Source organism: Falco naumanni, chromosome Z (assembly GCF_017639655.2).
Source record: "Falco naumanni isolate bFalNau1 chromosome Z, bFalNau1.pat, whole genome shotgun sequence".
Taxonomy (NCBI): domain Eukaryota; kingdom Metazoa; phylum Chordata; class Aves; order Falconiformes; family Falconidae; genus Falco; species Falco naumanni.
In genome coordinates this window covers 14,923,071-14,944,074 of record NC_054080.1, presented here as the reverse complement: position 1 = coordinate 14,944,074, position 21,004 = coordinate 14,923,071, and the positions used below count along the sequence as shown (strand labels likewise).

General features: G+C 40.3%; 2 protein-coding genes across 2 annotated transcripts in view; one reads left to right on the top strand and one right to left on the bottom strand.

The window, feature by feature from the left end:
- Window positions 1–115, bottom strand: part of IFT74 (intraflagellar transport 74) — a 37,624-nt gene extending 37,509 nt beyond the window's left edge. The window contains exon 1 of the mRNA XM_040578985.1: window positions 2–115. The gene's annotated coding sequence lies outside the window, so the exon portion shown is untranslated. The remainder of the gene's footprint in view (window position 1) is intronic.
- On the top strand, window positions 15–18,331 carry PLAA (phospholipase A2 activating protein). Its single transcript, XM_040578983.1, has 14 exons — window positions 15–443; window positions 2,248–2,441; window positions 4,147–4,247; window positions 4,328–4,448; window positions 4,777–4,944; window positions 6,040–6,175; window positions 6,534–6,703; window positions 8,166–8,323; window positions 9,245–9,464; window positions 10,459–10,527; window positions 12,088–12,150; window positions 12,995–13,096; window positions 15,919–16,083; window positions 17,611–18,331. The coding sequence occupies exons 1-14, from the start codon at window positions 91–93 to the stop codon at window positions 18,174–18,176; spliced, it is 2,586 nt and encodes an 861-aa protein (XP_040434917.1). The 5' UTR covers window positions 15–90; the 3' UTR covers window positions 18,177–18,331.
- The last annotated feature ends 2,673 nt before the right edge of the window (window positions 18,332–21,004 follow it).

Below are 21,004 nucleotides of genomic sequence, written 5' to 3'. Positions count from 1 at the left end.
CCGGACTCGCCAGCAGCCATTAACCCTCCGCCGACAACGGAGCCGGTATCGCAGCAACCACCGCGCCGAGCAGCGCTCGGCTATCGCGAGATGAGCAGGCTTCGTTCCGCCCGCCGAGGGACGGCGGCCCGCTCTGCGCCGCGGCGCCTGCCGGGACGTGGAGGCCCGCCGCCCCCGCCGGCGCGCCCGCTGACACCGGTTCCGGCGCGGCGCTTGGCGGTTTCCGGTGGCAGCGGCGGCGGCCACATCGGAGGGTTTAGCTGCTGTGTCAGGACACCTCGGCGGCCTCCCGCCATGGCGGACGAGGGCGGCGGCTACCGGCTTCGCTGCTCCCTGGTGGGGCATGGGCAGGACGTGCGGGGTCTGACCCGCGGCCTCTTCCCCCAGGGCGGTTTCGTGTCCGTCTCCCGGGACCGAACTGCGCGGCTGTGGGCTCCTGACGGGTGAGTGCCGGGCCACGGCGCCGGCCGGGCCGGGGCGACCGCTGCGGATGGCGCCGTGCGGGAGGGAGGGCGCGGAGGGGCAGCCGAGCCGCGCCGGGCCGGTCCCCGCGGCCGCGCCCTTGATGTTATCGTGGGCAAGACAGGCTCGAATGGGGAAATTAATTTAATTTATTACCAGACAAATCAGAGTAGGATAATGAGAACTAAAACAGAATCTTGAACACCCTCCCCCCACCCCTCCCTTCTGCCCAGGCTCAGCTGCGCTCCCAGTTTTCTGCTCCCCCCGCGAGCGGCGCCGGGGCCGGGAGCGGGGCTGCGGTCGGTCCCTCACACGCTGTCCCCGCCGCTGCTGCCGCCCCGGGGGAGGCTCCTCACACCGCCCCTGCCCCGCTCCGGGGTCCCTCCGTGAGCTTCTCCAGCACGGGGCCTTCCCAGGGGCCGCAGCTCCCCGTGAGCTGCCCCAGCGTGAGCCCCCCCGCGGGGCGCAGCCCCCCCGGCCCAGCCGGCTCCAGCCCGGGTCCCCGCGGGGCCACAGGCCCTGCCCGGAGCTGCCCCAGCGCGGGCTGCCCGCGGGTCACAGCCCCCTCGGGGCGTCCCCCTGCCCCGGCGTGGGGCCCTGCCCGGGCTGCGGGGGGGGGGGGGGGGGCTGCTCCCCGTGGGCTCCAGGGGCTGGGGGCACAGCCCGTCTCACCGGGGGCTTCCCCACGGGCTGGAGGGGAACCTCTGCTCTGGCACCTGCAGCACCTCTTCCCCTTCTTTCACTCACCTGGATGTCTGTAGAGTTGTTTCTTTCACATATTCTCACTCCTTTCTTGTGCTGCCGGGTTGTTTTGCAGACTTGTTTTATCCCTTCTTAACTATGTTATCACAGAGGCACTACCACTATCACCGATGGGCTCGGGCTTGGCTAGCAGTGGGTACATTGGCTTCTTGGAGCTAGCTGGCCATGACTCTATATGACATGGGGGCAGCTTCTTACAGCAGCTGCTCCTGTAGCTTCATGCCCTACCCTCCAAATTTTGCCACACAAACCCACTTTCTACTGCCTTTCGGTGAAAGAGGTAATTGGCAAATTTACCTGAATACATACAGGTGTTTAAATTGATCGCTGTCACTTTCTAGTTGACCCCCTCTGGTCTAGCTATAAGACTAACTAATCGAATTGTGTCTTGTTGAATCTGTCATCACAAGGGGAAGAATTTGTTAAATTGCCTAGAAATTTACTGCAGGAAAGGAGGTCTAATTCTAACCCATCATTTTGGAGGACTGTGTGAGGAAGACATGAGTAACTTACTCATGATAAGAAATAAGGGTGCTGCTTGACTCAGTTATAATCTATTTGACTATTCCCTACAGTGCTCCTAATTAAGAGCCAGTGAATAGATCTGGCAGGAAGTAGAATTTCTTCGTTTATGTGTTCTGTTATTTTAGGGTGTATTGGGATACATACTTGAATATTGAGGTAGCAAAAGATTTCAGGAAGACAATCTGTAACTACTTCTGATCAAATTGGGCATAGTGTTTGCCAGTGAGCAAGGAAAACCAAAACTAAGTCCTTCTAGGCCTACTATTACTGAAAAATAAGTGAAAGGCTTTAAATACTGCTTACTGGGTTGGGATGCTAAGATATAACTTCTCTCTTAAGTTTTTCAGACCTTCTAGGTCATCCACAGTATTTATTCAGCAAAATGCAAGCACAGTTACTAATTCAAGAGGTGGAGTGTAAAAAAAACTATTGTAATTCAGTGCCTCAAATAAGTACTGTTTTTGTCATGACTCTGAACTGATTACCATGTATGTTTAGTTTTAACAGGGGTTTTACTGAAATGCACTGTATGAGTGGCCACTCAAATTTTGTATCTTGTGTGTGCATCATACCTCCAAGTGACCTCTATCCTCGTGGGCTGATTGCAACTGGTGGCAATGATCATAATATTTGCATTTTCACAGTTGACAGCACAGCTCCCCTTTACATCCTTAAGGGTCATAAGAACACAGGTATGTAGTCATTTTATTTTGGAGTGTGTTGCATAAAAGTTAACATGATTTGTTTGTTGAAGTTACAAAACTTGATTTTTTTTTCTTTGGTATTTAATGTAGCAAGCTATTTCATTATGGTCTCTGCAAACAGGATTTTATAATCTCAGTTTGTGTAGTGACAGTTCATGGCAAAATTTTCAAGTTTATAATGATGAATGCTTGAGCTTTTACTATATGTGTGGACACATGGCAGTTTGTGTTGCCAAGAGTTGCATTTTTAAGAAGTTAATTTAATTCTCCAGGTATTAAGCTTAATTTTTATGTCAAAATTGATAGAAGTAGAAAAAGTCAGCTTCCTAAATAAACAAGTTTTCACTGCCCATTGTATTACTTAGATGGGGATCTAATATTAATCAGAACTTTAAATACATAGTAAACACTAAAAGCTCACTGCAGAAATTTCATCTCTCTTCGGTCAGGTCACTGCAACATGTGACATATTAAACCAACTTTTGTATACCTTTTCTCCAGATATAAAAGATTCAGCAGTTCTCATATTAGCATACCAAGTTTTATTTTTGTGAGCTGATGTACTATTTAATAGACCTTTGAACTGTCTGATCATGTAATTATAGGCTGTCAAAAATAAACATTTCAAGTCATGGAGATTCTGGGGATCTTTAAACTGTGTTAAAGAATGGTTGTGGAGACCAGATTGAAAGTACCCTGACTGCTAAGCAGCACCTAAAATGTATTTTTATCTTATAAACATCTTGGGTTTATCTGAGAAAGAAAGAAAATAATGTCACTGTTTAAAGAGGCATGGAATAGCTTATCTATTTTATCAGAAACCTGGGATGGACATGTGACATCCTCCCCTCAGAGGTGTGAAAAGGAATGAGGTGTTCTAGACAAGTTGTAGATTCCCGTACAAAAAAAGTATTAGTAGCCATTTTTACAGTAAGTAAAAAAGTAAAAAATGTAAAATTACATTAGTTGTAAAATCTGTTTTAAAGCAGGGGAAAAAGTAGGACATGACAAGTCGTGGTGTAGAGTACTTACTGGGGAGTAACAGAAGCAAGAAACGTAAGACCATACTTTTATGAACAATCAGATGGACAGGGTACTCCACGTATGCTGCAGCTCTTTTTAAAAACTTTTTAGTAAACGTTATCAGCACTCTGTGTCTTCAGTTATATACCTGTGTATTACTGGAGCATTTTCAGATTACCTTCTTGCTAAAATTTTTAATGCACTACAATTTCTTGGTAAGCTGCATTCTAAGAAGATGAGCTAAGTATTATTTGTGCAAAATCTTGCTTCTTGAGGACATAAGTGTACATTGATGTGTACATTGATGTGTACATTGATGACATTTCAGCCTTCTCTGTATTATCAAAACTAAACCTTTGCATTAATCCTGTGTCTTGACTAGTTGTCCAACCTGTTTGTCAACATATTCTAGCCTGAGGAGAAGAGATCTAGTACTAAGAGAAATTTAAAAATGTGAATGTCAAAAAGATGTGGAACTTTGTAATCTAAAGTGAAGAGATTTTTAAGTTCCTTTCTGTGGTTCAGTGCAACTGCAGTTCCACTTAACTCTTCCTCAAATTTCTTAATGCCAAATATGCTACTAATACCATGTAAATCTCTTTAAATTGCTGGCATAAGACGGGTGGCAATGCAGGACACTTGTCAGTGCTGATTTGAACATTCATTCCAGTTTGCAGCCTTTCATCTGGGAAATTTGGCACACTATTAAGTGGATCATGGGATGCAACAGCCAAGGTCTGGTTGAATGACAGATGTATGATGACATTAAAGGTATGGAGTTCCTCTACATGACTGTAAAATAGGTACTCTGAATTTGATTTTGACGAGTCTAACAGTGTTGTTTTTTGCAGGGTCACACAGCTGCAATATGGGCAGTGAAAATACTACCTGAACAGGGTTTAATGTTGACTGGTTCAGCTGACAAAACTATTAAACTGTGGAAGGCAGGCAGATGTGAAAGAACATTCACTGGTAAATATTCCTGAAGATGATAATTTCATCCGGGTCATGTGCTCTTTTAAGAAGAGAAAAACACTAAGCACCACAAAACTGTAGATAAATTGAAAAATTCCTAGGATTTTAAAAGTCTCTTATGTTATATGCTCAGAAATCACATCACTTTTAAAAGAACTAGATTTTTTTCCCCAGAAAGTAGTGAGCAATGAATTGCTTTTCTTTTTTTAACGGCTCCTATAATGAAAGTTGTTTGGCAGGACTTAGATGTGAACTAAATAGAAATGGTCTATTGCTGCTAATATAAAGAAGAGCCGCATTAAAAGTTTTACTTTCTTTTATAAAGGACATGAAGATTGCGTGAGAGGTTTAGCTATTCTCAGTGAAGTGGAATTCCTTTCCTGTGCTAATGATGCTAGTGTTCGAAGATGGCAGATCGCTGGCGAATGTCTGCAGGTGTATTACGGACATACAAATTATATATACAGCATCTCTGTCATCCCTCAGTGTAAAGGTAGGATTATTATTGCGACTGTTACCCAACATTCTTCCAAAATGAAGTGTCAAGGTAGGCATTCTGTAGTTTTGTGGAGCTGCCACAACTGAAGAACTCAGTAGTGTTTAATTTACTTCTTTCCTTTAGCGTAAATAATTAAAACAATTTCTCTAATGGACTCCAAATCGTACCTTCACACCTCTGGCAGAATTGTTTTGGCAGTAGATGAGATGAAAGGTCCTGGGTTAGGCCTAATCGTAAGGCTTAAGTGAAACTTGGGCAAAGTGACAGGCAAAATTATCATCTAGGTTGACACCTGTATTTCAGCACTGTTGCAGCGTACTAAAATGATAATGCATGGCTTACCAGTTTGAAGTAATGGAAATCTAGATAGTTCCACAGAAAGTTTTTGAAATACATTATAAATAGATTAGGTTAAGAATTCTATGTGTGGGGCTTAGTTGCATTGGTTTCAGAGTTAGAAGTTTAGAGGTTCAGAACTGACTGTTGCAGACAGTTGCAGAAGAAGCTCTCAAGTCAGTGACCTTTGTGTGGCGTATGGGACACGGGCGTTTGTTCAGCAGGTAAAGTGCATGTATGTTAGTGGATGTGAATGTCATAAATATCCTATGCTTCAAAACTCACTGAGGAGTTTACAGACTCCTTTGTATAGAGTATATTATTATTTATTATTAATTAATATAATTTGTTATATATATTATAGAGAGTGCTTTATGTGTGCTTCCTGAAAAAGCAGACCTACCTTGCAAAAATCTGAATTTAAAGCAAATGTGAAAGTATGGAAATACAGTGTAAGATAAAATACTGACAGTTACAAAATTGTTCAAAGTTCTTTGTTTAAACTCTTAAAAAAAGAGGAAGGAATCTATTTTGTTTGTCTCAAGCATGATTGAATTCCTATCTGGCTGCTTAGTCTGCAGTTATGCACTTTATGCACCACAATTATGTGGTATTCTTGCAATTGAGATAAGTATTAAATTGTAGAAAGGTTCTTTGACAGTTCTGATTAGGTACCCTGTTCTAGAATGGTATCTAGTATCACAGTGCACTAAAAATAAATTTTAGAAATTTTAATATTTTTTTCCTTTTCAGATTTTGTAACTACTGGAGAGGATAGATCTCTTAGAATCTGGAGACAAGGGGAATGTGCTCAAACAATCAGACTCCCAGCTCAGTCTGTATGGTGCTGCTGTGTGTTAGACAATGGTGACATCGTGGTTGGTGCAAGGTATTGAGGTTTCACTGTCAGTGTATTTTTGGATATAACTCTGCAAACCCTGAATGAAATTGCAGGCTTCACTTTGGATTTCAGTTTCATCTACATTTAAAAATACAGCCATCAAAGTATGTGTGGGGATTAAATTTAAACATGTGCTGTACTTCATCCACGAAGTCATCCTCTTGTTATGTTAATAGCAGAGGTAGAGTTCTTCAAGAATCTGGTAAACCATGAACAGACTGAGAATGGACTTACAAGTGCTGTCTGTATAAAGAGCCCTTTTGATAGGCATATCCTACCTTGATTTTAAAATGATACTATAGATAGGGTATTACTATTTCTGTTTCAATGTTTTCTCTCCATTCAGTGATGGAATTATAAGAGTGTTTACAGAGTCTTTGGAACGTACAGCAAGTGCTGAGGAGATTCAGGCCTTTGAAAATGAGCTTTCCCAAGCATCCATTGACCCTAAAACTGGTGATTTAGGAGACATTGATGCTAATGATCTTCCTGGAAGAGAACATCTTGAGGAACCTGGTAAGTTGTTCTTTTGTCATGTTAGAGATGCCTCTATATCTTGGTTCTGAGGTATTGAGACTTCCTGTAGTTTCAAAAGTCAAGGCTTTGATCTCTTTCAGTAGAGTTGCTGAAGAAAAAATGCCTAATTTTGCTCTAATATCTTTTCATTGATTCTTTTGAAGGCGAGTCTAAAAAAAAAAAATTAAACTAAAATGGTAAATAATACTTCTCCTATAATTTAGATAAAGGTTGAATTCAGGATGCTGCAGTGTGTTTGAGATGTTTTGGTTCCACTATGCCAGCTGCCATTAGTATATGAGACAGCAAATTCCAAAAGTAGTGCTGGATGTGGAATTTTTTTCCTAAAAGAACAGTAGTTGCAAATTTTTTTCTTTAGCTTTTGGCTTGAAAAATAGTTAAATCTTGACTCAGTTCGCACTTTCCAGGTACTCAGGAAATTACTGACAATACAGTGGAAGCAGTTGCAGTTAAGATTACTCTTAAATAGACAAATACTTTATCCCAAGGTGAAGTAACCAGTAACCTCAGCCCTTGGCCCTGATCAGCAAGTGGCATAAATCTTGCAATCATATGAAACTTTCCAGCTTGTTAGACCATGGGAGAATATCACCTTTCTTGATGGTCATCTCCCTGGGAAAATGGTAAACTTCTGGAATACTTAAGGACCGCTTTTGCAACTCTAGTCTGGTGTCAGATATCATCACCACAATTATAAAATCCTGTTGTCAAGATTTCTGCTGTTCTTGTTGCAGCATATAGTATTGTGCTGATTTTGGCAGGGCTAGAGTTAATTTTATTCATAGTAGCTGGTATGGGCCTGTGTTTTGTGTTTGTGCTGGCAACTGCTAATAATTCAGGGATATCTTCGTTACCCCACCCCACCAGCAAGTCGGCTGGGGCGGGGGGGGGCCGGGGCACAAGGAGTTGTGAGAGGACACAGCTGGGACAGCTGACCCCAGCTGACTAGAGGTGAGTTCCACACTGTGTGATGTCATGCCCAGCATATAAAGCTGGAGGAAGAAGAAAGAAGAGGGGGGATGTTCAGAGTCGTGGCATTTTGTTTTTCCAAGTAACCGTTAACACGTGACAGAGCCTGCTTTCCTGGAGATGGCTGATCACCTGCCTGCTGGTAGGAATTGCTGAATGAATTCCTTGTCTTGCTTTGCTTGTGTGAGCAGCTTCTGTTTTCCCCATTAAACTGCCTTTATCTCAACCCACAAATTTTCTCACTGTTACCCTTTGGATTTTCTCACCCGTCCCACCAGGGCAACTGTGTGGGGCTTAGTTGCCAGCTGGGGTTAAACCACAAGTATCTAGCTACTTCCTGTGCTGTGACTTTAAATGTTGGTGAACTACCTTTTAATCTTTAAGTTTGAGCACTATTTGAATACTTCTTTTTTTCTTTCAAAGTAAATTGTATTGTTGAGTTTGTTCAAACTCTTAACACTCCTGTCTACAGGAACGAGAGATGGACAGACACGGCTTATTAAAGATAATGGGAAAGTAGAAGCGTATCAGTGGAGTGTTAGTGAACGAAGATGGATAAAGATTGGCGATGTTGTTGGTTCTTCTGGAGCCACGCAGCAAACATCTGGAAAGGTTTTATTTGAAGGAAAGGTATATGCCAACTTTAATTGGTTTTATTGCTTCCTAAGTAAAGTGCTTCACTTCCCATTAAAAATTTAGTCCAGTCTTTGCATAGGTAAAATAAATATAGAAAATATGTACTTGGTACTTTTTTGTCATCTTTGATCTATTAAAACTCAGAAGTATAAATAAGTACTACTCGCTTTACTACTTTAGAAACACATTTTGTAAAACAAGCAAGTCAATGGAAACAAATTATTTTGGAAAGAAACTATTAGTAGAGAAATGAGAAAGTTCTCTAGTGTTACTATCTTGAAAAGTTAGTTTTAACTTCCTTTCCAAAAGAAGTGAACAGTAAAACTTAAAATGCAAGGGTTACCTAAAATACTAGGTACCAGGCTTTCTGTGCTCCTTTTCTATATTAACTTCTGAATCTGAAGACAGATAAGCTGAGAAATATTTCCTTTACTGAAATATACACAGAAAAGTCTCTGGGTTTTGCCACTACAAAAGGAATGTCTTGAAATACTGATTTTATGTCTCACATGGTTTAATGAAACCTTAGGAGTTTATTGTTTTCTAGTTTTGCAAGTGTGTTTTTAAGATGAAAGTATTTTGAGGCATCTCACTTCCTTATACCCTTGCAGGCAGCCACAGCTGGCCATAAGAGTTGTCTGATGTATCTGTTGTTTTGTATTCTGCACAGACATTAATATGATATGTTATTCTACCCTGCTTTTCATGAGACAAAGAATTCTGGAAAACACAGAGTATGGTTTAAGTATTTTTTTACTTGCAGGCTGTGTAGGATACTATTATTAATACAGGCTGCAAGCAGCAGTATTAAAGTTTCTAGGCTTAGCCCTGGTCATTATTAGTCTTCATTTGATACATCTTATGGAAAAAGTGCTGACAAATTCTAATTTATTTTTATTTTTATTCTGCTTAAAGGAGTATGACTATGTTTTCACAATTGATGTAAATGAAAGTGGGCCTTCCTACAAACTACCATATAGTATCACTGATGATCCTTGGCTGACTGCATACAACTTCCTGCAAAAGAATGACCTAAATCCTATGTTTCTGGATCAGGTGGCCAAGTTTATTATGGACAACACTAAGGGGCAAACACTGTTGAGTACAAGTGCTCAATTTTCAGATCCATATACAGGTAAAGAACTGAAACTTAAATGATTACTTCAGTCCCTCCTGCCAGTTCTGTGTCATCAGCAAACTCACTGAGGGTGCACTCTGGCCCAGCTTCCCAACCCCTGGGGTACACCACCAGTGGCTGGCCTCCCAACTAGATGTGCCACTGATCACTACCCTCCAAGACTGGTTGTGCAGTCAAGTTTTCAATCCACCTCACTGTTCAGGCACACTTCAGTGTTGTAGGTCTTGCACTTTTTGTACAGGACTTTCATGTCCACAAATGATTGAGGGCAAGGCACAGATGAATCTGACAAGAAAAATATGCAAACTTGACAAACTTCTGAAGTATTTGTTGGAACAAATATTCAACAAAATTTTAATCAAGCCAGTTGTATTTTTCAGTCTTTTTTTTTTTTCTGGTGGAAAAACCTTACACTTTTCATACTAGTCTAAGAGTGCTGTTAAGGCAATGAATAAATAAAAAAAATTAGCTAGAGAATTAACTGAAACTGAGCAAAATACATAAATGACCGTTTTTTGGGCAGGAAATGGAACAAGTTACTTACAAGGTGAACCACATTAATCAATTACATCCTGCTTATCACAGTTACAACATAAACCACTTATTTCAACTAGTTTCACAAAGATGAAGTTAGGAATAAAATGTCATTAAAATAATTGAGCTAAATCTTTTTCTTGCAATGAAATAGAAATGTAAACATAAGGCTAATCAGGTTCATATGTAATTTGGGGAGCTGCGGTCATCCTTTGGCTGTGTTCAAATGTGTAATGCGTATGCCACAGAAAAGAAAACTTCTGACACTCAAATTAGGCAGAACTTGTTCTGCATCAGGGGGCATTTGCCTGCATAGGATCAGATTTATTGTAATGCTACAATAAACTGTAAGACCTCGTTTGGCCTTATTTTTGAGCTACTTCTGTGTGAAAAGTATTGACATTTTAAAACATTAAGCTGTGTATAGTAGTCATGCCTTGTCTTGCTATTTCACTAGGTGCTGGACGTTATGTCCCAGGCTCTTCAACTGGGTCAAGCACACTGCCTGTAGCAGATCCATTCACAGGTAATGAAATTCATAATCTGTCTTGATAGCATTTAAGATGTGTATTTTTTCAGGTTCAGTTGCATTCAGTGTTTGGCTCCAGACCGCTGTTGCTTGTAGTTCTCCATCTGAGGCTGTAGTGTGGGCCAGACTGGTAAGGTGGACTCTGCCACTGTCAAAGTATGTTTAGCAGAGGAGAGCCCTCTGCTGTCTGGTCTGCATCCTGTCACTGTCTTTTCTGGTAGAGGAGTAAGGTTTTAAACCTTATGTTTTGTCAAACTGTCATAGTCATGGCCACGCGGGAATGGGTATGTTCACAGAAGTAGCTTTTTTTTTTTTCTTTATTATTCCTTTCCATCCACCCTAAATCTTAGATTCTAACTCTCCCTGACATAGCTAGTTTAAAGTCCATCTTCTAGTTTAGAAAGCCTGTTTACAAAGACGTTCCAGCCTTGCTTTGTCAGACTTCTCCCATCCATGCTTAGTAGCTCTTGCTCCTCAAAGAGGGTCCTGTAGTCACTGATGCCAAAGTCCTGCCTGCAAAACCAGCCACGCAGCAAATTTCTGACCCATTTCATGAGTCCGTTTCTACTCAAATATTTTTTGCTTTGCTGGCAGCATCAAAAAAACCACCACTTGGGCCGTTTACCATTGCCTATAGAGCTCTCTAATCACTCTTGATACTCTCCAGGACTTCTTGGCAGGACTCCAGGACTTGTGGAAGAGTAGCAGGGTAGCAGTCTGAAGGCCAGGCAAGTCTTGTCAGTCTCCCTGCAGCATCCTGGCCCCCAGCAGACCCCAACCTGTCAAGATATCAGGTCAGGTCAGGTCAGTAGATGGGTGCCTCCATACCCTACAGGAGGAAGCCTCCCATCACTGCTGCTTACCTTTCCCCGTTTTGCAGACATGACGTACAGTCTCACCTGGCTCTGATGCATCCCCTCTTGAGAGTCCTCACTTGTGCCAGGGCACTGTGCCTGTTCTGCAGTTGCAGAACTACAGGTGGAGTGAAGCCTCTGTACTGTTGCCAAAACCTGCAGCCTTTGGCCTTCCCCATTGTGTCAGTCTTTCTCTGTTCATTTTCTACTGTGGTCTCCAGCTATCTCTCCTCTCTTGATTTGTGTGGCTCAGGCTGTGGTGTCTGCAGATGCAAGACCCTACAGTTCCTTCACCAGAGGCCTCGGTGCCACAGAGTCCAAGTCCACCTCCCACAGAAAAAGCAGCTGCTGGTCCCAGGCACAGAGGGAGGCCAGGCTTGGGCAGCAGTGCCCTCCCCCTGGAGCCTGTCACAGATAAGGTATCTGGTGAGGGCCTCTGTGCCACCAGTGGGTACCAGAGACCATGCCAAAATGTCTCCCAGCTGTGGGTCACTTAGCTTGCAAATGCCATTATCATCACCACCCTCACACATAGGCATAGATTTAATCCTGAAATTTTAGGAAGTGTTGAAGACTTCTTTTGAATTCCTTTAGTGCAGAATAACGCCTGTAATAGTGATGTTTGAAAACTAGTTATTAAATACAGGTATACATTACCTATTTACCAGTGATGATGTTTAAAAAGCCTTATGTCTCTATTCAGGTGCTGGTCGCTATGTTCCTAGTTCAGCATCAAATGCAGTAGCTCCAGCTGATCCATATACAGGTAAGTAATGATGCCTGCCAATGAAAATCATCCCTGATCTTTTGCTTTGACTTTAACTTTGACATGGATTATATATTGATGCAAATCTATATTTAATTAAAAAAAACGAGTGGATTGAAGCTGCTTATACTCTGCAAATTATTCACAAAATAGGATAACAGAGCCTTCTTTTACATGCAGGAATCATGCGCAGAAGCTTTAATATATACAATAGTAAGCTTTTTGAGAGGACTTTTTAGTTTCCTACTGCATTACATTGTTGATCAAAGAAGCTGATATGTGTACTTAATGGAAATTACACAGTATCAGCCACTAATTCACTTGTGATACTAGGAAATCATTATAGGTCATGATTAAAGCTTTTTATTACTCTATTTCTGAAGAGATTTCAGGCTACTATTGCATGTGATTTAACTTTGTCGTACCTGCAAATTTTCCAGTATATAAATACTTCACATATTCATTATGAAAGTAATGAAAAGATAAGATTTCAGGGGCAGAAGGGATCTTTGTTCTAAAATAATTGTTGCCATTTTCATGTGTAACTGCAGTACCCATTCCTATGAATACCTGTATTTAGTTCATGTAATTCAGAAATCACTATTAATAATTTACACTTGTGTAATACATTTTTACATGGAGGGAAAACTGTTTCTGAAGGTATTGCTTTAACCCTTGAATGTAAAAATAACATAAGGAATGACACTTACTTGCATAAGCATTTAGGTTTTTTAAAATATATTTTTCTGAGACATGTCCAGCAGGAGAGACTTACTGGTAGGATACTGTTCTATGTCAGACACTTTGGTACACTGCTGAACTTTTTCGTATTTCCTTTATGTAGGAACGGGCGCCTACCAATTAGCTGCAGCTCAAGCTGAAAATATTTATTTTCCGAAGAAGGATACTTTCACCTTTGACAAGGCCAATCCTACACAGATACTGGGTCAGCATTTTAATTTCAGTGCTGGTTTTGTTTTTCATCTGTTTTAAGTAACTTCATGTTAGATCTTTTTAAAAGCTAAGTGATTTCCTAAAGCTTTCCTGCTGCTTGTTGGTTCTGACCTTTTAAAATTGCATTAATTGCTTTTTAATGGTGCATGTATTTGAATGCTTAGAAGTATAAGTAAATTTCACAAGAACCCTTATCTAATACAGGTTATCTTTTTTTTTCCACCTCCCCTCTCTGCTTATCTGCTATTGTCTGACATCTTTTTTTTATCAAGCTAGGACATCTGAACTGTCTGCTGGGTATACAGGTCATGTGCACTCCCTTTCTGGTTTTGCTCGTGAAAATTTTAGTTCACCAGATAGCCATACAGTGTAATCTTTTGAGTTCTATTTATATTTAAAAGGAACATTCTGTGTAACAAGAGAAGGCAGTGTACAAAATTTAGTAATTAGACACACTTTTGGTAAAAGTTACTATTGGCTTGTTTTACCTTGTCTTTTCCCATGCTTCATTCTTATTCTCTCTCTTCCTCTGTATTTCCAGCAAAATTTCCACAGAATCTCTACCAGTTAATCACCAGTTTATTTCAGTATGTTTCTGTAGAGTATTTTAGTACATTTAAGGGTTTTACAGAACTTGTTTGTATTCACAATGCACCTGTCTTGAAGATCACCAAATTAAAATTCTCTTTCTTCCTTCTCTCCCCTTTATTTATAGAGCTTGAAAATATTGTAGTTATCTATATAGTCTGGTGAGGAAACTTAAAACAAGAAATTCTGATTTTTAGAAAAACTATTCACCTTTGTCTAGCTTCTTGGAGAGGGAAAGCTCCTGGCCTTACAGTCATGGAATCATAGAATGGATAGAATGATCTGGGTTAGAAGGGACCTTTTAAAAATCATCTAGTCCAACCCCCCTGCCATAGGCAGGGACATTTTTCATCAGGTTAGCTTGCTCGAGGCCCCATCCCACCTGATGTCAAACACTTCCAGGGATAGGGCATCCGCAGCCTCTCTAGACAACCTGCTCCACTGTCATTTTCGGTTTAAAACCCATTACTCCTTGTCCTGTTACTACAGGCCCTGATGAAAAATCTCCCTCCATTTTTCTTACAAGCCCCTTTTTAAGTATTGAAAGGCTGCAACAAGGTCTCCCCAGAACCTTTGCTTCTCCAGGCTAAACAACCCCAACTATTCCAGCCTTTCTTCATAGGAAAGGTGTTCCAGCCCTTTGATCATTGTGGCCCTACTGTAGACTTGTTGTGACAAGTACATGTCTTACTTGTGCTGGGGACCCGGGAGCTGGATGCAGTACTTCAGGTGGGGTCTCATGAGTGGAGAATCACCTTCCTCAACCTGTTGGCCATGCTTCTTATGCAACCAGGGTATGGCTGAATTCCTGGGCTGCAAGTGCACATTGCCAGCTCATGTCCCATTTTTAATCCACTGGTGTCCCCAAGTTGTCCTTCTCAGGGCTACTCTCAATCCATTCATCCCCCAGCCTGTATGATGCTGGGGATTGCCTGGACCCAGGTGCAGGACCTTGTATTTGGCCTTTTTGAACCTCCTGAGGGAGGTTCACGTGGGCCCACTTCTCAAATCTGTCAAGGTCTCTCTGGGACCCTCTGGGGCCTTCTGTTGCAGTATTGCTCATCTACCTATTGTTCAGGTTTCCTTTTCTGTTCAAAAATGTCAGTCAAGAATATTCAGTCAGCCTTGTCCTGTTTCCCTGAATTTTCTTGCACTCTGGTGTTTGTTAAGGGAGAAGATAAGAGATTCACAAACCAGAAAACTTTTCTGCAGGTTGCTACTAGTAAATAATTTAGCCTCCTCTTAGATTTGCACAGAGCTTTGTAGAGGGAGAAGAGCAAGAGCATCTGACTTTCATTCTCCTATGTTATAGCAAAGCAGAATTTTTACTTAGTCTTAAAAACATAGTGCATCAGTTTAGTTTTGTCCAGTAGTCTTGAAGGGTAACTGTATTGGTTACAGGCTTAGTAGCTTGTGATTTTTTTTTTGTTGTTTTGTTAAGCTTAGAATCTGAAAATTAGGTTTACTGAGTTTCCTGCAGTTTTGTAATAGTGCATGGTTAAATACACTTGTAAATATTATGGCTGGACTGGGATAGATTTGAGAGCTGTATGGCTGTTTTTCATAAAGGGCCCACAGTTGATTTTTGTGCGTACTATAAAACTCTGTAAGGGTGGACTAATGTAATGCTGCCTTCTTGTGTGTTTGTTGACATCTTTTCATCGACTGTGGACAGACCATGATTGGCAGGTGCTTAATGCTAGATCCATTTAGTGTAGCATGATGTACATAAAAATATTTCCAATACTTTGATTTTTAAATTACATTGACATTTGAATATAGGACATGGTACAATCATATTTTGCATATGGTAAGCATTTACTTTAGGTAAAAATACAAAACCTGTGATCACACCAAGAACATACTGTTTCTTTATTGTTTCTACTACCTAATAATAGAAAAGAGCAAAAAAGGAGTTCTATTTCAGTCATGAAAACTAATGGCCTTATGATTCTTTAGTGCATTTTTGCCTGCATGTAGGCTAAGATGTGAATTCTGAGTCTTTGTGTTGCACTATTAGAGGAAACTCGGTAGTAGCAATCATTGTGATGGTTAAAAACTTAAAATGATGAAACTGAGAAAAGTAATGTTTAAAATCTAAAGCTGTCCAAAACAAGTACGATACTTGTAACTTGTTTGTAAAGTGCTTTTGTAGTACTCCATTCAAGATCTGGATTTGTGAAGTTCTAATGTCAGAAAGCCATGCCTTTTCTGTTGGTCTTACAGGCAAATTAAAGGAGCTTAATGGAAATGCAAGTGAAGAACATAAGCTTACAGAGGATGACCTGATAATCCTAGAAAAGTTATTGTCTGCAACATGCAACACCTCTGCAGAAACACCTACGGCACAGCAAATTCAGACTTTGTGGAGAGCAGTTAACTGGCCAGAAGGTAGACACTTGCAATTATTTTTTGAACTGTCACCTCATCAATACTTCACCACAAACCAAAAGTCTTACTATGCTGGCTGTTACTCAGAGTCTGTCCCAAAAGAGTTTATAACCCAAGTAGAAACCAGAAGATGATAAACAGATGCTGGTAGCACCAGTCAGTAGCAGGGGCAGAGGCATGAATTGTGAAATTGGTAATTGGTTGTCAAGTTTTGTTGTTAGCACAGTATGAAATGTAAAGGAGAAAACTGATGGAAAGAGTCATGGTTATCTCACTAGCAGGAGCATCCTCAAGTGTGCGGCTTGTTTGGAAATAGAGCAAAGAAGCGTGAGCAAAGAAGCGTGAGGCTGGAGTCCTAAGTTGTTATCAAATAGAAGATGAAAATAATTATGGAGATCAATTATTAGAAATATCTCAAAAGTAGCTCCTGCTTAATATGGTAGAAAAGAAGTTCTTACTGAAGCTAGGTTATGTGGTCAGAACTGCATTAGTGAAATGACATTCTGAATGAATGCAAGCAGAGCTGATATATTTTCATTTGATAATGTCTTGTCAATATTGATGGATTGGAAAGGCTGTTTTGGTTACTGCACATTTGGGGAAAAAAGTATACATTGCATATAGAAATATTTAAACATGCAGTTTAAATTTTTAAACATGCTGTTTAAATGAACTGCTTTCTTGAAAATGCAGTCAAAGATTTATTACGGGGAAGAATATTTTGGTATTGAAAATTCATCTTCATTATGTACCATCGCTTAGGCTGTTTTGCACAGCAGGGAGCTGGTGATGGCCGATGTCTTCATACCTTTCAGACTTGGCATTGTACAAAACATTAATTATAAAGATTCTGTATATCTGCAGGAAAAACTGCTCAATAAGTAGCTAAGCAGGTTATAAGTATGGAATACTGATAGTAGACCCAAGGAGCCAGATATATTTGAAATTTGAGAAAGTTGGGGGGGAACTACTGAACCAAATGCTCAGTTTCCTTGTAAGAAAACAAGGATTTCCAGCTCAGTTGAGGACATCTCTCCCCACTCCCCCTTTTGCAAATTCTGGCAGAGTTTAAGGTAGTCTAATTTTTCCCCCCCCCTCATTTTTCTTTCTGTAAGGAGTTTTGCTAAACTATGGGATATGGAATGAGGACAAAGGGAGATGCTGCCTGTGTAGGGGTATACAGTCACTGAGCAGCTTTCAGAAACCTTTTGGATTAGTTACCGTATTTTGTGCTTGCCTTTAGTGTTATCACTTAAGAGTTTTTAGGAAATATTTTCAAGATTTTTTTGCAAATCTAAATTAAGGAGCATGTCTTTTGTGAGTAATTAAAGTGTAACTAGAATGGGTTTGTCAATACTTGTCTTTATGAATTTCAGACAACTTGTGCTTTATGTGAATCTTTCTGCATGAAAGTTGTTACTTTCTGTTCCCAAAGCTAGGGCTTTAAGAAGTTCTGTGTCTGAAACTTACCAGCACACTTGCATATAATGCAATATTAATACTAAATTTTTTTGTTTTGTTTCTTAGATATTGTTTTTCCAGCCCTAGACATTCTTAGATTGTCTGTCAGGCATCCCACTGTGAATGAGAACTTCTGCAGTGAAAAGGATCATGTACAATTTATCATCCTTCTCCTTAAATTTCTGAACCCTAAAGGAAAGCAAGCAAACCAGCTGTTGGCACTTCGAGCTCTCTGCAATTGTTTTGTCAGCCAGGCAGGCCAGAAGCTCATGATGGAACAGAGGGATGAAATAATCACACAAGCAATAGAAATGAAATCAAGCAATAATAAGAACATCCACATTGCGCTTGCTACGCTGACATTGAACTATGCTGTATGCTTACATAAAGTCAACAACGTTGAGGGCAAAGCTCAATGTTTATCAGTAATCGGCACAGTTATGGAAGTTGTTAAAGATCTTGAAGCCATTTTCAGGTTGCTTGTGGCTCTTGGGACTCTAATCAGTGATGATAAAAATGCCGTGCAGTTAGCTAAGTCCCTTGGAGTTGACTCTCAAATAAAAAAGTATGCCTCTGTTTCAGAACCAGCTAAAGTAAAGGAATGCTGTAAGTTTGTTCTTAATCTGCTGTAATTGTTTTTATTGGCACATTGAGAGGCACAGCACATGCAGAAAAAAAAAGTGCTTTTATTCATACTTTGTGACAGACTATAATTGAGAAATTGCTGAGGATGAGTAACACTTGAATTGTTGCAAGATACACAGCAAATAAAACTTTTTACACTGTTTGTCATTTGACTGCTTTTCTGAAGTCTATAGTGCACAGGATCTTTGCAGGAAGCCCTTCTGACGTAGCTGAGATCAAAACAGATCACCAAGAAGTCAAACCATATCAGCACTTAAGGTCATCTAGATGGAAATGTAGGATATGGCTGTGATTCAGTGACTGTCAACACTGACATCCACACCACCAACGTTTCTGTGTTTCAACACAATTAGTCTGTTTCTTGACCATGGTTTTTGTCAGCAGAGAGGGGCCCTGAGAACTGTTAAGTTCAATAGTGCTTTTCACAAGCTTACTAGTTAGCATTGGTTAATATTAACCCTTGTGAAATATCCTGGTAAGAAAATGGCATTAACCTCATTTTCCATCAGCTTTTTTCCATTTCCTTTCTGAAACCTAGCTGTTTTATGACTTTTACTGTCTTACTCTAAAACTAGGTGACTTTTCAAGGGGTAGAATACTTAACTGCCATATAGATGTTGTGTTTCGCTGATAAGTGAATACCTTTTATCTTGCAAAATGGCTTGAACAAAAGCTTTTACATGACTTAACTTTTAATGACAGGAATACTCCACCAGTTGATAGCAAGTGTCTTTATGTTGTAAATATTAAATGATTTTTAAAAGAAAAAGTCATATTGAACAGTAGGAGATAAATTCAGGTGTACAGAACAGACAGCAGCAGAAACTAGAAGAGGCTTCCTACAGGTAGTGGATGCCCCACACCTCTCAGTGTGTAAGAGGCTTTTGGACCATGTCCTTAATTTGCTTTAGCTTTTCGTCAGTCTTGAACTAGTCTGGCAGTTGACTAGATGATCATTACAGGTCCCTTAACCTTACAATTTAAATACTCTGAACTGTACAAGTGTAAGTTTTATGAAGTAGCTTTAACGTAAAAGCTGTGGTAGCTGTAAGATCTTACTTTCCTTTTCACAGTACTTACAAGAGATCCAAGATGTTCAGCTCAAAAGGGGAATGCTATTTCCTATTAGTCATGCAAATGTTACGCTTTGGTTCAGAATTAAGATGAAGATGGTCAATATTCAAGTTACTTTTTTGATTAGACTAACAGAATGAAAAATATGGGGAAAAAAAAAGGGGGGGGGGTTTCCAAGATTTTCTGGCACATGAGTTCTTTGTTATGTGATACCTGTCTGCTTCATCTGTGCTAGATGTGAAAGATCTTGTGACCAAGAGCTTTTAACTTATTTGCTTCGTCTAACTGAACTGTCTGAATTGCTACATTACTTCCAGCAAACCTTGTTTCCCAGGGCCTTGGTTGCACACTTGGAACAGTTTTATTGCTACACTCCTGATGAATTTCCAGATACATATCCTTACAGGCTTGATCACAGCTTTAGTCAAAGGTTTTTTTCATCTGCTCTATTGCAGCTTCATGTATAAGGCAGTCCAAGAGGTTATTCAGGATTTAGAGTGCTTAACGATAGATCAGCCCCTTCCTGGGAAAACATGTAAGAAGCTACCTTTAGGAAACATGTCTGAAATAGTGTGCCTGTCTGTTGAATTTTGGTTGCCTACTATACAATCATTCTTGAAGCTTCAGCTTTTTAATGTTGTGCTTTTTAACTGTGTTTGTACATGTGCTACTTTGAAAATTATGCTTATCTAACATTTAGGGTTGTTGTTGTGGGATTGCTCTGTTACAGATTACCTCTTTACATGAAAATTGTCATGAATTTCCCAGACCAAAAATTAATGTTTACATTAATAAACATACTCTGGCAACTTCAAGAAACAGTACATTAAGCAATACTACTAAATTCATTTAAATTTACAGGGAAGTGATGGGGTGCAGCAAAAAATTCATCTGGGGACTGCAGCACTACGTGTTACATACGATATACAAAGCAGGCCAGGAATATTTGGATAGAAGGACAGCTGCTCCTACAGGATACTGTGATACCTGACCATTCCATGATTTAGCATTGTCTGAGGGAACAAAGGGAGTAGGGGACACTGGATTCCATCCCTGCAGGAATTGTCCTCGGAGTGTCTGTCCCCATAGAGAGAGGCAGTGGTAGCATAGGCAATGGAGGTAATGAAAAAAAAAAGTGACAACACACAGCAAGATCTCACAGTACACTGTAACATCTTACAATACTTGTTTGTTCTTTTGTGGTTTGGTTGGGGGTTTTTTGACACAAGCATGTTGGCGCTATATGCTTTCATACATTTGTGCAGCTTTCAGTGAGGATTTTCCCAAGCTAGCAAAACTGTGTATGTGCTTACACAGGCTGAGTGCAAAAAGGGGGAATAAACTCCTATCTTTTAAAAAGCAGTGGACTTTTTTTTTATGTCTTTCAACATGTAACAACTAAGTAGCCTATTTTATTGAAAATGAATAATCACTATGGCTCTTGTTTCAAGTGACACTTCTAAAACTCCATGGTGGTACACGTAAGCAAGCGTGTACATAAGCACACAAATATATGTAAGCGTGCTACAAAATCTGCTGCTGAGATCACCAACTAGGAAACCTTAAGGATGTCACCAGAATGAAGTTTCCATTTCAGTTGAAAGTATGTTAAATCTGTGTCTAGAAAACATGCCAGACAGGAGGTCCATTATCTTTTGAGACCAGAGGACGCTGAAAACAAGCATGTGCTTAGCATGGAACTCAGAGCTGGCTTGCTATCTACAGCAATAAACATCAAGTA

Bases quoted from the DNA above. Each gene is read 5' to 3' on its own strand.
- PLAA (XM_040578983.1), top strand. From the start codon at position 91: ATGAGCAGGCTTCGTTCCGCCCGCCGAGGGACGGCGGCCCGCTCTGCG. The intron at 9,465-10,458 runs GTAAAGAACTGA...CTATTTCACTAG, and splicing joins ATTTTCAGATCCATATACAG to GTGCTGGACGTTATGTCCCA. The intron at 10,528-12,087 runs GTAATGAAATTC...GTCTCTATTCAG, and splicing joins TGTAGCAGATCCATTCACAG to GTGCTGGTCGCTATGTTCCT.